The sequence below is a fragment of the Desmodus rotundus genome, chromosome 1, assembly GCF_022682495.2.
Source record: "Desmodus rotundus isolate HL8 chromosome 1, HLdesRot8A.1, whole genome shotgun sequence".
Lineage (NCBI taxonomy): Eukaryota > Metazoa > Chordata > Mammalia > Chiroptera > Phyllostomidae > Desmodus > Desmodus rotundus.
In genome coordinates, this window is record NC_071387.1 from 148,435,102 (window position 1) to 148,451,980 (window position 16,879).

Here is a 16,879-nt window from a genome sequence, read left to right on the forward strand (position 1 = left end):
TTGAGAAGCATGTCTGCTTCTTTGGGAACATTGTCATGGGCAGTGGAGAACAGGGCCAATCACAGAGCCCAGGGTGGGCAGGATGGCCACGACAGCCAGGACAGCCAGGACAGCCAGAGCAGCCATTTATGTTGAGCCCTACATGCATGAGGATCCTCAAATTCAGATGTGGCCACTACTTGTCACACATGGGGCATTACCGTTACCGTAGACAGTCGGTGGGAATGCCAGGGAGTCTTCTCCACTGGCCAAAATGGCAGTAGGGGGAGGGTCATATACCGAATGTGCCAAAAGCTAGAAACATGGATAGAACCTCAAGCATGCCAAAAACTAGAAAGGTAATTAGATTAAAGCCCTCCCCTCTCTGTCCCTATAAGAACCTCAGGCTTGAGCAGGAAGGGGAGAGGGTCTTTGAAACAGCAGTCCACTATTGTCCTCGGCTGTGCAACACTTGAATAAAACCGCTTTCCTTTTGCACCAGCACCCGTCCCACGAGTCTGGCTTTTCTTGTAGCAGGTAGCCAAACCTCTCTTTTGTTTGGTTACATTACCACATTTGTGCGTGTTACAAGTGCAATATAGTAAACATTTAAATATAGCACACCTATAAAACAAATAAATATACCATAATTTTGTTGTTTAAAAATAGGAAACAAAAATTGGAAGTGGCCTAGGCTTCTCTTACCCTGGAAGGCTTGAGTATAAAGAGAACGAGTTTTAAAGGAAGGTTGCTTGGATTCAAATCCTAACTCTGTAATTTCTTGGCTGGATAACTTTCCACGAGTTTCTAAACTATGGTTAACAGGTCTGAACACGGGGAAAAATTGTGTCCCAGGATGGATTATAACAAGGCCTTACCCACACTGAATTTAAATGGCGAGATATCATTTAGATGAGAGATTTGGAATTTCAGTTGGCTTTGGGGATCTTAGGGTAAGGTGAGCCTACTTTCCATGTGGGATAGGTGTGACTCCTTGAGAGGAGGAAGAGGGCACACTGTGGTAGGCAGCATGACCTCTCAGGGGTCCACATCCTAATTCCCAGAACCTATGCATGTTACCTGACATGGCAAAAGAGACTTTACAGATAGGATTAAAGGTGCAACCTAGAGATGGAGATTTTACCTAATCACTTGAGTCCTTAAATACAAGAGGAGAGAACAGGTCAAGAGTACTAAGAAACAGAGAATTTAAGTCTGCCATTGCTGGCTTTGAAAGTGGAGGAAGGGGATACAAAGCCATGGCAGTCTCTAGAGGAAAAACCCAGTAAAACAGATCCTACCCAGAGCTTAGAGAAAGATCGGTCCCTGGTTGAGGCATTGTACAAGAGGTAACTGGTCGACGTTTCTCTCCTCTCTTCCCTGCTCTGTTCCCCTCTCTCTAAAAATAAATCAAGTCCTGGAAAAAAAATGCAGCTGTGCTGAGATCTTGATTTTAGTGCTGTAAAACTCTTCAACTTCTGACCTGTGCAGCTATAGGAAAATACACTTTGTGTTGCTTTAAGCCACTAAGTTTGTGGTAATGTGTTAGTTACAGCAGCACTAGAAAACCAATACAGCACCTAATTCATAAGGAGGTTCATTTTATCAACAAAATTAAGTTTGCTAGTACATGTAAACAACACATAACAATACCTAGTATGTAGTAAGCACTCAACAAATGTTAACATCCTTCTCAATGATGAGAGGAAGCAAAGACATAAGTAATTCTAAGAGATGGTATCAATATAACCAATGACCTATGTAGAACTATCTTCAAAGGGCTTTACTTTCTAATTATTTCTAGAGATAACAAACTCTAAGATTATGACAAATTTTTCTAAGAAAATTGCCTAAACTAGGGGCAGCAAACTCAAATGCATATGTAGGCTTTGCTGGTAACATACATGAGGGAAATAGGCAACTTGGGGGCTGCCACCAATTGGAGGGGTGGCCCCATCGAAGGGACAGACCCCAGCCTAGTGGACTGATGCCAATGAAAAAGCAATGCAGGTCCAGTGTTGCTAGATACTTCAAATTTTCAAGAAGCAGAAATCTACATCATCTTCTACGAAATCTCCAGTTTTTTAAATGTTGAAAAATAATTCACATTTCAGCACAGACAGGCACACACTGGAGATATTGCGGGCTCAGTTCCAGACCACTGCCATAAAGTGAGTCGTAATCTTTTTGCTGGTGGAGGGTCTTGCCTTCAATTGTAAAGAACAAAACATCTGTAAAGTGCAATAAAGCGAAGGAGGATAACACGAGGTATGCCGGTGCGGACCTGCACACGATTTCTAGGCAAAATTGGCTGTCTGCATTTTTTCCCTCAGGTGGTTATCCCCAGCCAACTAGTGAACACACGTAAAGTCCAAAAAGGTATGCTATTTTCAAATGCATTTTTTGGTCTTCTCACATTCTTACATCACATCATACTTCACACTGTTTTTGGTAGTCTAACCAAATCAAAGAAACTATGAATTTTATGAAAGTCTTATGAAGTTAAAGAGAAGGACAACTTCAAATTGTGTTCAAATCCAGTTTTATTAAAATTATTTGGGAATCTGAGAGCAGTACAAAGTCTCTGACTACGACCACTGGACACAGCAGGCATGACTTCGTGTTTTTGGTTTGTTGTGGGTTTGGGTACACGTCCTTTTCCAAATCCGTTGTCCCTCATTTCATTACCAAATGGCAAAGTACCTTAAGTTTCTCTATCTACAACACCCTATTATTTATAGAACAGGAATTTGTAAAATATGATTGAAAAAATAAAATCCATAGATTCAAAAAATTCTCTTCAAATATTAAGAACATACAAAGTATACTAAAGACATCTACATTTAGTTATCCAAGTCACAAGATAGGCATTTGGTATCTGCAGTTTCTTGTTGCTAATTATAATTCAGAGACAATGTGTTCCCAAAGCTGTAAAAAAACTTCACTGACATTCCCTGTATAGTTTCAATGGATTTACAGAATAAAACCAGGGGAGTACTTTATTTGGCCTTTAAGAATCACAAGCCTTCTTTTTTCTTTAGTGGGATTTTTCTTCTGTAGTAGCTCAGGGCACTATTTGCTTACTTAATGACTTATAATTAGCATCTACCTTACAGGAGATTTAAGTATTGGTTTTGTAAAGTGTATTACTGAACAGCAAATGGTGGGAGGCCTTCCTGTCCAGGCAAAACTTCAGCTGACCTTAGAGGGCTTGGTGCTCCTTAGTTGTTCTCCAGTGATCCTGAAGTCGCCTGCAAGAAAGAAAAAAACAAAACAAAACTGTGTGAGAATCTTCATACCAGACGCTTCAGCTTGTCCTGCGTTCTTTTCAGTGCACGAACACTCGCCCGTGGCGATGGAGCCCTGCTGCTCTGCTTCTGTCATAAGAGTAGCTCTTGGGGCATCAAAATGCGGAAAGCAAAGCAGGGCAATCACTTGAGAAAATCTGCCCTTGCTTCTCTCAAGGACCATACTTTTTGTAAGACTCATGAGAATTGTTTTCAGTCTTTCCATTCCCTTAAACGGCCAGTTTATGTCACCAGGGGGAGAAGATTGCCGTATCGTATTACTACTGGTTGCCTTATTATTTTTAGGTGGAAACTTGTTCCTCAAGGGGACCATGTGGTTATAGTCCACTCTCATTTATCTGTGGTCTGAACAGCATCACTACTCAAACAAGAAACAAGCTGGCAATCTAAACAGGCAAGTTTCTTCCCTCGTATCACCAGAGTAGGGTCTCAAACTTTGCAAAGGATAACTCTGCAAGTTATCTGTGTTGTCCCAGCAAATTAGACCTATGAATATTAAGTCATACCAGAAGTTATACCAAGTAGATTTCACTCTTATTTCTGTAATGAATGAAAACATCTTAGAAAAAAGCATACATTTTGAACTTTCTCAATAATTCCTTGCATCTAATTTACATTTATTTATAAACTGAAAATATAGTATCTGAAGTTAAAGAAAAGAATTAGGATATAAGGGGCCTTTCCCCTAAGTTAAGGTTCATCTGAACTTCAAGAATACTTAAAATATTTAAATAATATCTAGAACAAAAAAGCAATGCATACAGTGTAATGTTGCCAAACCACGAATACTTACAAATGGAGTCCTGGTTCCAAATTTGCTATAGAATGTCATGGTGACTTTGTTCTTATGTCCTGTTCTCTGATCAAAGGCATGGCACGAATCGAAAGGTGGGCTGTACAAGTGAAGGCTCACGGCAGGCTCTGTATGGCTAATATTTTCTACTCGATGTAAGCCAATAGAATCTAAACAACACCCAAGAAGAACAGACGAAGGATTTTAGATGACAGGTGTAGGTAAAAATTTTGTCAATCACCTGAGATCATAAATCAATTGGATGCATATGGAATGAACAAAATTAGAATTGAGCTTCTCGTTAAAGAGAGTAAGCCATATGCTCTGTTCTTCCCTGAAAACCCCCTAAAACTTCAGTGAAAGAATAAAAAAGGCATCAACACACAAAGAAACTGGGAAAGAGGAAACATTAATAAATTAAAAGCTTAAACATACAGTTGACTCTTGAACGACATGGGCATCGGGGGAGCCAACTCCCACTCCCTACAATCAAAAATCTACATGTAACTTCTGATTCCTCCAAAACTGAAGTTGTCCCTCAGTATCCATGGGGAATTGGTTCCAGGACCCCCCCGCTCCGTGGATACAAAAATCTAAAGATGCGAGCCCCCTGTGTAAAATAGGGTACATCGATGCATAGTCAGAACTCTGCATCCGCAGACTAGCAACCTAAGAGAGAAAAACATTACAAGTATTTGTTGAAAAAAATCTGGGTATACGTGGGCCTGTCCAGTTCAAACCCAGTTCAAACTCAGGTTGTTCAGAATTAACTATAGACAAAGAGCTTTGCAGAAGAGAGAAAACCAAATACTCATCTACTGATTTATGTTGTGAACCTCCCAAACACCTCAGAAATTGGCAGCATGGGTATTTCTGGAAAAGGGGATGAAGATGGGGCTAAAAATATAAGAAATGGTTAAAACCTATTTCAGTAGAGTCTTACATCCCTTTCCCTACTTCTCCCACTCCTTCCCCCTGGTAGAAGTCTGAGATCTTTTCTCTAGAAAGAATAGATGAACTCAAGAGAGGTGAAAAACAGGTGACTGAAGTGAAAATTTACATATTGAATGGGAAGAAAGAGCCCCACATTTTTCACCATCTTGCTGCCAGAATCCTGCCAGACAGGAATTTTTTCTCCAGGCAGGAGATAAGAAGCAGTTTCTCAGGGAATCTGGCTCGAGAACAAAGCCCTAAGGATACTGCCATTGGTTGTTCCTCCATAAAAAAAAAAAAAAATCTGCCAGATTAGTTATATCCTAAAGTCCAGTGTTCAGAGCTACCAACTGAGTTTTTCTGTGCCCGATTTTTAAATATTAGCACACAGCCAAGGTCACCACACATTTGAGCAAGGCCTCAAGTACGACACACAGAGGCCAGAGCAACCTGAAAAGAAGCAACTAGAAACAGACACAATTCAGTAGAAGACTTCAAAAACAAGCTTATCATTAATATCCTCAGAGAGATAAGAGAAAATACTATAAGAGGACCAGAGATTAAAAGAACTTTTAGAAATAAAAACCTGAAGGGAAAGGCTGGAAGAAACACTGAGGAAGCTGAGAAAGACTCAAAGAACAAAGATAGAAAATAGGAAAGATACAATAAATCAGAGGAGGTTTAATATCTGAGTAACAGGAGTTTCAGGAATATAGCAAAAAAAAATGTCAAAGAAATAACTTGACAGTATTTTGCTGAAGGGAAGGACATTCAGTTTCCAGACTGAAAGAACACGCTGAGTCCCGAGAACAATGACTGAGAGGTATGAAACACGGTACATCGCTGTAATACTGGAGATGGAGCGAATACAACAAAAAAGATCTCGAAAGTTTTCAGAAAGAAAAAATAGGCTTCATAGGAAGATTCAAGAATCAGAATGATACCAGGTTTTCAATGACAAGACTGAAAACATAAAGTCAAGTCATTATCTTTATAATTCTGAGGAAATATGATGGCCAGGTCATGATTTCATATTCAGCTACATTATCAAACACGTTGCAAGGGGTTAGAACATAGAAATTTTTAGATAGATGAGGTCTCGAAAAATTTCTTTCCATGAACCCTTCCTCATAGGGCCTTGGAGGATATGTTCTACTAAAACAAGGTTCTGGACCAAGGATGAAGCAGACAGGAGACCAGGAAATGGATGATGTGAGGAGAGCCCAGGATGACAGCTGAGCCCTGGCCCAGACACCAACCTATCCACACAGAAGAAGGTCACAAGGCCCGGGAGGGGATGTCTCAAAGATTAAAATAAAGAAATAATGACAAAATACATGATTTTATAAAAATATGCTGAGAAGAAATTTATAGTTAGGAGAAAGTATGAGGATTAACCAAGGAAAGAATTCAGTGTAATTAGTGTAGTTAATGTAGGCAGCACCTAATTTGGCCTTATGGTTTATGATCTGACTCCATGAACATGCACATGATAAAGGGCAAAGCCCAGAAGCAGACGACTTAGTCCCAGCTAGACTATATTTAAACAACTCAAAACTTCTAGAATCCTCAGTTCTCCGCACTTATATGGGGCCTAACTCTCAGGTCTATAAACTCTTTAATTGTATAGCTTACCACTTTAATACACTGGCTTCAGCACAATTCTAAACTAAAGTTCAACATTCTTAAGAACTGACCGTCCTTATACAAATTAATTATGTGTTTCTCCAATTGCAAGTACATACACCATCCAATGCATGCTGGACAATTCTGTAAGTAAAGGCCTCACAAAAACTAGTTACCTACCCTTTAGAGAAGCTCCCGAGGCTCACATCTGGTCCCCAAAATTAATAATTTAAACATTATTATTATTTTTGGTCTTTGCTTCCTTTTCTCTGTCCCCATGGTGTACCCTCTGTCACAGTAATTCTGAACTTGGTGATACTTATGTATGCCAGTTTGAGCCTGGCCATGTCCACCTTTTGCCTGTCACAATAGGTAACTTGGTCTCCTTGCCCCAATTCTCCCGTTCCTCCACCCTGTGTTGCATGCTGCTACCAAACTGATCAAGATATTCCCAAATAAAAGTCTGCTGACCAAAGCACTTACTTTAAGCTGATCTTGGAGGCCCAGAACCTGATCTCACTTTCCTCTCCCACTCTTCCCACCCAAGTCCATTTTTCCTTTTCCCCTCCAGGTAGGCTGCTCCTGACCAGCTGTTACGTTAGCAATGACTGTGCTTTCACTCGTGCTTTTCCCTGTACTTGAAACAGCATCCCCACTGATTAGTATCTATCTGCACTCCTACTCCTGCATCTGTAAAAAGCAAAGGTTGTAAATTTGTAATGTCTGATCATATGGAAAATCAGTATACAGAAATATTTAGCTTATCCCACCCAGTATTTTACCAATTGTCAAAACTTTCTATAAAAATCAGAATTCCCCACTTCTATGGAAAGAGGCGTCAGGCTGATTTCACGGGAGCGGGGTGGTTGTTGGTGCCCCTGGCTTGCACATACGTTTCCACAGCCTCCTTCCCAGCCTGCAGCCAGCACCCATCCACCTCATCTGCTTGGCTCCTATACCCTGCATTGTAGACTCTACTAACTCTTCAAGACCTAATCTAGTTTCACAAAGACTCTGTAACTAGCTGAAAGTAATTATTCTGTAAGACATTTTGCTTTATTGTGCATTATAAGGGCAACAAACTTGTTCTTGATCAGCTGGTGTGCCTCAAATATGAGTTTCCTGCTACATAAGAAACTAACAGCATGTGTTATGTGAATGGGAAGAAAAAACTTCCCATGAATAGTTCCCCTTTATCTGCAGTTTCACCTACCTGCAGTCAACCACGGTCTTAGTATATTAAGTGGAAAATTCCAAAAATAAACAATTCAGAAGTTGTAAATCGTGTGCCATTCTGAGCAGTGCAATAAAAACCTCCCATTCCATCCCACCAGTGGTGAGTCATCCCTTTGTCCCACCTGCCATATGGCTCCCTGCCCTTTGGACACTTAGTAGCCATCTCAGTGATCGGTCAGTTACCAGGTATTTTGAGACCACACTTCTGTAACTCTTATTACAGTATATTGTTATAATTGTTCTACTTTATCATTAATCATTACTTTTACTCTTCCTGTTCTTTATTTATAAATTAAACTTGATCATACTATGTATAGGAAAAACATAGTATACATAGGATTCAGTACAAACCATAGTTTCAGGGATCCCCTGGGAGTCTTGGAACATATCCCCCGCAGATAACAGGGGACTACTGTGTAATCTTACCTTTCTCAGTGCGTTTGTAAAAGGTGAAAGATTTATACGATCTGAAGAGAAACCAGAGTATCTCTCAGTGCATTTTGAAACGAATAAACAAATTTAAGGCAAGTATCAAGGCCAATATTTGTCTTTAAATAAGAGCCTGCATGGCCAGAAAAATCTCTGTAATATTTTACTGTATGTAAGTGGAATGCATCCAGAAAGAGTACAGTCTTTGCGGTATCAAATCGCTGAGATTCAAATCCTGGCTGCCACTTCAAAGGTGAATGACTTAGACAAGTTATTTAATTTTCCTATGTGTTGGAAAATCATCTGTTAAAGGGAATAAATTATCTCATATCAATTTGACAAGCACTCTGGAAAGTTACGATCCCCTTTAAGATACAGATGTTAATCACTACATTTCCTAAAAAGCATTTGGCTTTCCCATACCACATTTAGGGGAAAGAATGAATTCTTGGTGAGAGATCCATAATCACTACTAAATGATGTGCTTTGTAAAGTTTCCCTTGAGAATACTCTGTTAAGCATGTTATATGAATTTTAGAAAAACTGGGACTAGCTAGCATTCCTAACTACTTCCAGAACATTGTTTTACATTTTCTTCTTTAAACAAATTTTTTTTTTAATTTATTGATTTGAGAGACAGAGTCAGAGAGAGAGACAGAAACACTAGACAACGCTCTAACCAACTGAGCTACCCGAGCCACCCGGCCAGGGCTATTTCTTTACATGTTTTTATTTTTTTTAAAGGTTTTATTTATTTATTTGAGAAAGAAGGGAAGGGAGGCAGAAAGAGAGGGAGAGAAACATGAATGTGTGGTTGCCTCTGGCACACCACCCACCGAGGACCTAGCCTGAAACCTAGGCATGTGCCTGGATTGGGAATCGAACCGGCGACCCTTTGGTTTGCAAGCAGGCGCTCAATCCACTGAGCCTCACCAGCCAGGGCTCTTTACATTTTCTAACACGAAGACTAATATTTTGACCTTGGCCTCACTCCATTATTAAAAGACTCTATATGTGTAAATTCATATTTGATTCTAACTGTCCTAAGACTTCGCACGTAAATGACTTTTCAGTTGGCATTAATCTACACACATGTGTTTCTCATAAGTGATTCTAATCCAAATGCAAAACTTTACAAAAAACAAAAACCACTGCTTTCTGGCCCTTTCCCAGGTATTTGAAATCACAACTCCATGATCCAAGCTCCACTGCACATGTGTAAGTAACCAATGTTACAGATGGGAGTTAAAGGTTTTTCCCACTTGCCCGTAGAAAAAGATACTGGATGTTACCGTTGATGTAGGCACACTGGTTTTCCCTCAAGGTTCTTTCCGACTTCTTGATCATCTCATTGGACTTTTTGTCAGGCCAGGCAAATAATGTCTCCTTTAGATTTCCCTGCAGCATCTTCAGAAAGCAGTGGGAGTTGGTGTGGTCGTGGATACTGCTATATATACACAAAATGACAAACGAACTCAGTAGATAGTCCAGTACCCAGACGTGCAGTGACAGCCGGCCAAGAACTTACAGCTGCACAGTCAACAGGACATCCCCCAGGATAAAATCCACTTCAACTGGATTTTAAACGGCATTAATCTATGATTCAACGTTGTTCAAGATAAATAGAATGTCTCCTATACCAATGCATATAAGGGGGATAGTTTTCATGCATATCCCCTACTAAAGAACAGTTCATTTTTTTAAAGACCTTGTTGTCTTTAAAATAATACTACTTTCATAAAAGAAACACAAAACCAGCAACCTTTTACCTTCTCCAAGAGATAGCTTTTATTAACTTAGTTAAGCTCAGCTAAAACTTGATTATAAAACTTCAATGGAGAAATTTTAGAAAGGACAAAAACAATCACCTATAATCATTGTATCACAGTGAGAATATTACTTAATATTTAATGATTTTTCTCAGGCTTTTTCTCTTTTAACATTTCTTTGGGGGACAAAAGATATATGTACCTATTACCACAGCCCTAAAATTATACTGTAATGTATACATAATGTTCACATTTTGTAGATTTAGAGTATCCTGTCTGTGATTACATCCCAATATTCATGGGGAAAAAAATTTGATTTGGGGAAAGAATTTATTCATATAATTTCAGAGTAAACAGTATTTAAGTTCATTTAGTAGAATTAGCTGTAGGATTGATTAAAATATATGAATCTATATACATTTTTGGCATTTATGTCATATGTTGAATTCTATTAGCCCTCATATGCCCCACAGGAAGAACCTGTTTCCTAAATCCATAGAGCCTTGTCCTACTCTTGCTATATAATCTGCCTTGAAAAAAACCTGAGAGACTGAGTGAAAACCATTCCGCTCCATGAGTACATAAACTAATCTACAGACCTAAGTTTCCAAAGTCTTGTAAATTTGTTTCCCTTCTCCCAATAAAAATGGGTCTGGATTATTGTTTCACCACTCAAAAGACTGAGAAGGACCTGTTTGAAAGATAATACTCAATTAATAACAATGTTGGCAAATGTTTAAACTAAGGAAAAATAAGGAACCAAGTTTCAAAGAATTGGTATTAGATTAAGTTGCCTTACCCTCTATATTAAGAAAATAAACAATAAATTTGAAGTAGAAAGAAATGTTCTGAATTTGTGAATTGCTTTTCTAGCTCCAAATCTGGACGTTAGAGTCTTTGCTCCCATAATTGTTTACACACTTCAAAGTATGACAAAGGTCAAGTTTTAGCACAGTCCCACAAAACTTTGGAGAGAATATAAGTTAAACTGATTACCACCTATTTAATTTATTACTCATTTTGGGGACTGGTTTTGATATGCATGGTGTATGCCTAAACCCCTCATACTAACTCCCATGAGATTTTTTTCTTGGGATTAGGGGGAAAATAATTATAAAATGAGATTTGTTACTGCTCTCAAGACTTGTGGCCAGCCTGGCACTATACATTTCATATCCTGGAATACATACTCCAATAAATAATCTATGAACGAGTAGTTGTATTACCTGCCATGTCCTTCACCCCAACATAGAATCATTAGATTAAATTTTCCGTTTCCTTCATCTACAAGATTTCGGGTGTACCTGAAAGGAATATATTCAAAAGATTGAATTTGGTTAAAACAAGCACTGGGAAAAGAAGTATGTTACAAAATATCATTAATTTACAGATGTTACTGTTTCCACCTCTAAGCAATTCTGAATGTAGTTTTCTAATTAGAAATCCAGCATAAGTGAAAAATATTTTTCCCAGTTCATTTTGGACATTTTTATATTTTGAATCACATTTACAGTTGCTGTTTAAATTAATGGCAGGGGAAAAGTTAACAGGAATAAAAGCAAATTCCTTTATTCTCCATGTGACTGCCTCAAACAGATAAAAAGAATAAAAGTTTCTCAGGAAGGTATTTGCAAAGTGCCTTAGTGCTCTAGGCAAGAATGTTGCTATTGTTTTTCTTCTTTTTTTTCCGTTTTTTGTCTTTTCCCTCAGGTAGCTACTCCTGAACTTGAAAAACAAGGTTTTATTAAATAGCTGTTCTAGAATTCTCCTTAGTTTTACTATATAGTCCAGGCACAAACCACATTCAAAAGTGCTCCTAAAGAAAAGTCCTCCACAAACACAGTGGGGATTGACCTAAGTCAGAGCGTAAGAGACCACATTAGGAAAGTAACTAATACTCTAAACCTTTTGCAATGAGAAAACAGTAATAAGCCAAAAAATAAAAAAGTTAAAATTAAAACAATCCTGAACCAAAACAACCACAACCACACCATCAGGAAAAAACAAATCAACTGTCAAGTTTCTATTGGTTCAAGAGCTACTAATGATGTTACATAATTAGCAAAGTTGGATAATTACGACATTCATTTAAACTGCCACTTTTAAGGAAAGCAATCTTTACCCCATTTCCAGGGTAGTATTTGTTCATATGGTCGTCTGTTCACTTATGTCCTATATGCCTGCCTCCCCCCCAGCCAAAGGCCGAACGTGCACAGCAGGGCCACTGAGGGAGGTGATCAGCAAATGCTCTTTTGATGTCAGTCACCCTCACTCTGTAGCCCTTTATGACCTAGCACGGGGCTGCACACATGGCCTTTAATTCACAGTAAACTTGGTTCCTGTACTACTTCTCCTTCCACCAGTTGTAGGGTCACCCCTCTTGCTTCTTTGGAGCTTCTTGCGGAGAATTCACTGTCAGATCCTCACTGGAACATATTCTGTCTTGGTTCTTCTGCACTGCCTTCCCAAGGTCAAAGATCAAATCCCTCACAGTGCTTGGACACTTATTACTTGCAAAAAATACTACAAATTGATTTCTGCTTTCCCTTCTCCCTCCCTTCCTCCTCCCCCAAATGCCCACCCAGGATTGCACCCATTGTCTTAATGAGCTGTCTCAGATAACTGTGTAACAGATCTATCCAAGTGATTGCATTTCAAATGGTTTAGAGCTTGTCAATCAAGACAAATTCAAGGTCCATGGAAATGTCCTCTTCTAAAGATTAAGAGCACTTGCAGCCTACCTGGTTAATTTCACTTGACAAATAATATCTCTAGGCAGAAGAAAACCACTATTATGCTCCATATATCTGCAAGAAGTTTAATAGTGATTTAGAGTGTGGGCTCTGGAACAATAGTGCTAATTTGATTTCTGGCACCGCTTGATGGAAGTATGACCTTGTGCAGTAATCCAAACTTTTTATTGCCTACCATTTCTCACCTGTAAAATACGGATAAGAATGGAACCAATCTCGGCAGGGTTGTGGAGGTAAATGAATTGATACAAGTGTCAAGTGACTGGAAGAGCGCCTGGCCCATGACAAGCCCTCAATTACTTGGTACTAATGGCAAAATTAGAAACTAGACTCTGGTAACCTTATTGGCAGCCACAGAAGGACCAGCAGCAACATAAACTGAGTTGACAGGAACCAAAGGAATTTCTTATAGCCACTTGCATGTGGAAAATGGGATCCTAGGTAGGCTTCACTTATTTCAAGTTCTAAAATACAGTTGAGACACCCTTTGCCAACAAAAATTTACCAAATGCACCAATCCCCCCCAATTGGCAACCATGAAGATGCTCTCCGCTCTCCTTATCCATGATTCTGTCTCTGTTCTTGTTTGATTAGTTTGTTTTTTAGATTAAATTGATAGATATGTATTTATTGCCATGTTATTGTTCATAGTTTTGACCTCCTTTTTCTTGAATAAATCCCTTTAACATTTCACATAATAATGGTTTAGTGAAACGACTAACAGAAACTGCCAAGGAAAGCATAATCTTTCCTTATTCTTCATTTTCAACTATCCCCTCCCGCCCCCCGCAACTAACCATAAAGACTGAAGCTCTAGCTACCCTTCAGAAAACAACCTCTCAGTCCTTGGGGTGATTAAATTTTACTTCTGGCACCAGAGGATAGATAGAGATTCATTTTTACTTAAAAACCAAGTCAGCGCTGCAAAAGACCAGGCCTCCCGAGGCATCTCACTCCAGCACAGCTGGGAAGCAGCGGTCTTCAATTTACATTCCAGATCCTCAGAACTAAGGATAAGAGAAAGCATATTGCTTGGGGGCGAAAGAGAGACTGTCCTTTATTTCGAAAACCTGATGTTGGATTTAAATAAAACCGCAGCCCAGGAAGTTAAACTGGTTTGGAAGAAAGGGCACCACAAATTGAAGAAGAGCAGCTGACAACTCCAAGACGCACAAGAATGCCTGTTGGCAGGTGCCTGGTTGCGGGCGACTGACGTTGAGGTGATGGAGAACTAGCACTGGGGAAGTGTGTCCTCCACTGTTACCTTTTCTCAGAATGGCTGGTGTACTTCTCTCCTGGGAACACCACCCGCCATTAGTCCAGGCAGTCTGTTCCCCAAGGTACTGCTCCCGAGGGCAGGGGCAGAGAGAGGAGTGGTGGTTTTGAAGCTGAGAGGCGGGCGCGTGAGAACAGAAAACCGTAGACGCGCGTGGTGGCCTCTCCTCCGGTGGGCGATCCCCACAGAATCTATCTTCCACCCAAAGCGCGGAGAGCTAGCCCGGGCGCCCCGGCAGGAGGAGCAGCACTGCGGTGTGGCGAAGGACCGGGGTGCTAGAAGTGTGGGCGAAATGCGGTCTGCACTCTCCCGGAGCAAGACCCGGACCCTTCCTCCCCCAGCCAGCTCCTCAGCGGACTCCGAGAGTTGGTGCTGTTAGGCTTTCAGGCCCAAGCTCGAGATCCTCAGCCGGCCGGGCTAGAGCGCACTCACCTGTACTGGTCGTACTTGGCATACACTGCCCACTCGGCTGGGTCGCTCTCGTAGGCTTCCATGACGGCCTGCACCTCCTCCACATTGACCTCCTCGCTGGCGAACAGCTGGTGCAGGATGCGGATCAGATCAGCTAGTGTCCGTGGCTTTAGCACCTCGGTCTGCTCCATCCTTTGCAGAAGTGGCAGCGCGCCTTTCTCACTGCTGGGCTTTAGCGAAGGAGCCCAGCAAGCCTAGGAACTGGGGACGAGGGACCCTAGCTGCCAGCCACACACGCAAAATCCCCAACGCTTGAGAGCCACAGCTTTAAAATCCCTGGCCAAGATACAGAGAGACCCCTCCCAACAAGGGCAGCGCAGAGAATATGGGACCGAGTAGCTCGCACGCAAACACTAATCAGAAACAAATCTGCTGGGTTTAGCCTCCCGGGCCCTTTTTAAGCTCTCAGAGAAGTGGGAATGTACCAATGGCCCTCGGAGGGTGGGGAGAGGCGGGGTGCAATTTGAGGATGGTGGTGGAAGCTACAGGAGCGTGTGGGCAAGGTCCTCCGAGCAATTTAGCCTTACCGGAAGCCCTTCCCTCCCAAATCCCAGCACTCGCACCGGGCAGCTCGCAATTTCACCCCCACCTGAACAGGGCGCACTTTGGCCGCCCATCCCCACCCACCCCTCTCCCCGAACCCTTCCTTACCCTCTCCTGCCGCCTCGCCCTGAAGCTTCTTTAGGACACAGGGGTTCCCAACCAAGGACGCAAACCACTGGGGTTCTGGAGAAGACTGCTGGGGGTCAGTGTTGAGGAAGGAAGGGGATCCTTCTTTTCAGAGAACCGAGAAATCGCGTAGAGCTTGCGAAGGCTAAGGATGTATTCTACTCCCAAGATGGAGATGTTTTTGTGGATCGAAACTATAGATAATATGCTTCAGGCTAGGTGAAATAACTGCTTTCCTTTAAATTTTAAAAAACTTTTTAATTGAATTTATTGGGGTGATTTTAGTTAATAGTTATATAGGTTTCAGACATACAATTCTATAATACATTATCTGAATATTGTGTTGTGTGCTGTACTGAAAAGTACATTTGACAAAGGAGACTTGACTGTGGAGCAAGACTAGAAAACGGTAGAAGGCCAGGTACGCCTCTTTAATTTTAAAATCAAACATAAAAAAATATTTAGTGCAAAGACCCGATGTTTCAATGCATAGTGAATATAAGTACTCTGCGTGCGTGTGTTTTCTCCCAATGCAGTAATTTAAAGGGTTCTAGTTAGACTATTTAAATCTTTCATTTCTAGGAATGTGCTTGAAGGAGCCTCCTGGTAATACCTATACAGAAACACATTTCTATGTTGTGTTACAAGACAAAAAAAAATACGAAAAATGTGAGGGACAGAAAAAATGCAAGTATAGATTCCTTCTTTCTCATGAATGGACTCAGGGAATAATTTAGATTGAAGGTTATAAAAGGGCTAGACTTCTGGAAGACATTTTCCAGACTTCACTTGAATGTATACACAGGAGTGGGCAAAAGTAAGTTTACAGTTGTGATTACAAAAGTTTATTCTTGCATTATTAGTATTGTTTTGTATCATTAGTTATGATTTATCTTTTAGGCAATCATGGCTGGTAATTTAACCTACTTTTGCCCACCCTTTATGTACATATAACACAACTTTACTTGTGCTAACAGTGTTCTTTGGAAGTACAAATGACAGCTCAATCACCATTGTTCAGAAAGGGCTTTGGTTAGGAAGCACGCCAGAAGCCAACCTTTTATGATGTGTATTTCAAGGAGAGGCTCTAGTAACCTAAGTGGAACACCTAGATCCAGAGAGGTAGTATTCTACTGCACTCTGCACTGCCCAGGGCAATGATTTACACATTTGAACAGTCATTGACATGGGGTGGATAACTAGAGAAGGGAACCAGAATTATCAGAGGTCTGGAAATAGACATCTAACGATCCATTAGACACATTTAAGAAATCACGTACTACATGCCAGGCACTGCTCACAACACCGACTCTGCCCTCAGAGGGCTTATGTTCTAAAGGAGGGGAAGAGTGGACAGTATACATGGTGAATTGGGCACACAAATACTGTGCACAACTTACAATGGAGGAAAACTAAAGCAGGGGGAAAGAAGGTTGAGGGTGGTGTTATTTTAGAGAGAGTTCAGGGGAACATTCTTGATGTGAAATTTGGGCAGGGACTGAAGGATGTTAGTGAGACATAGGGTTTTCTGGGGGAAGCTTCAAAGTGGAGGAAACAGTAAATGCAAAAGCCCTAAGATGGGAGCAAACTTAGTTTTTGAACAGTAACACAGATGAACACCGATATGCAAAAATGGG

General features: G+C 40.7%; 1 protein-coding gene across 1 annotated transcript; it reads right to left on the reverse strand.

The window, feature by feature from the left end:
- Positions 1 to 2,504: 2,504 nt before the first annotated feature.
- Positions 2,505 to 14,954, reverse strand: CDO1 (cysteine dioxygenase type 1). The gene is made up of 5 exons (XM_024563337.4): positions 14,535 to 14,954; positions 11,300 to 11,377; positions 9,597 to 9,751; positions 4,081 to 4,250; positions 2,505 to 3,230 (listed from the first exon to the last, which is right to left on the reverse strand). The coding sequence occupies exons 1-5, from the start codon at positions 14,702 to 14,704 to the stop codon at positions 3,201 to 3,203; spliced, it is 603 nt and encodes a 200-aa protein (XP_024419105.1). The 5' UTR covers positions 14,705 to 14,954; the 3' UTR covers positions 2,505 to 3,200.
- Between the last annotated feature and the right edge of the window lie 1,925 nt (positions 14,955 to 16,879).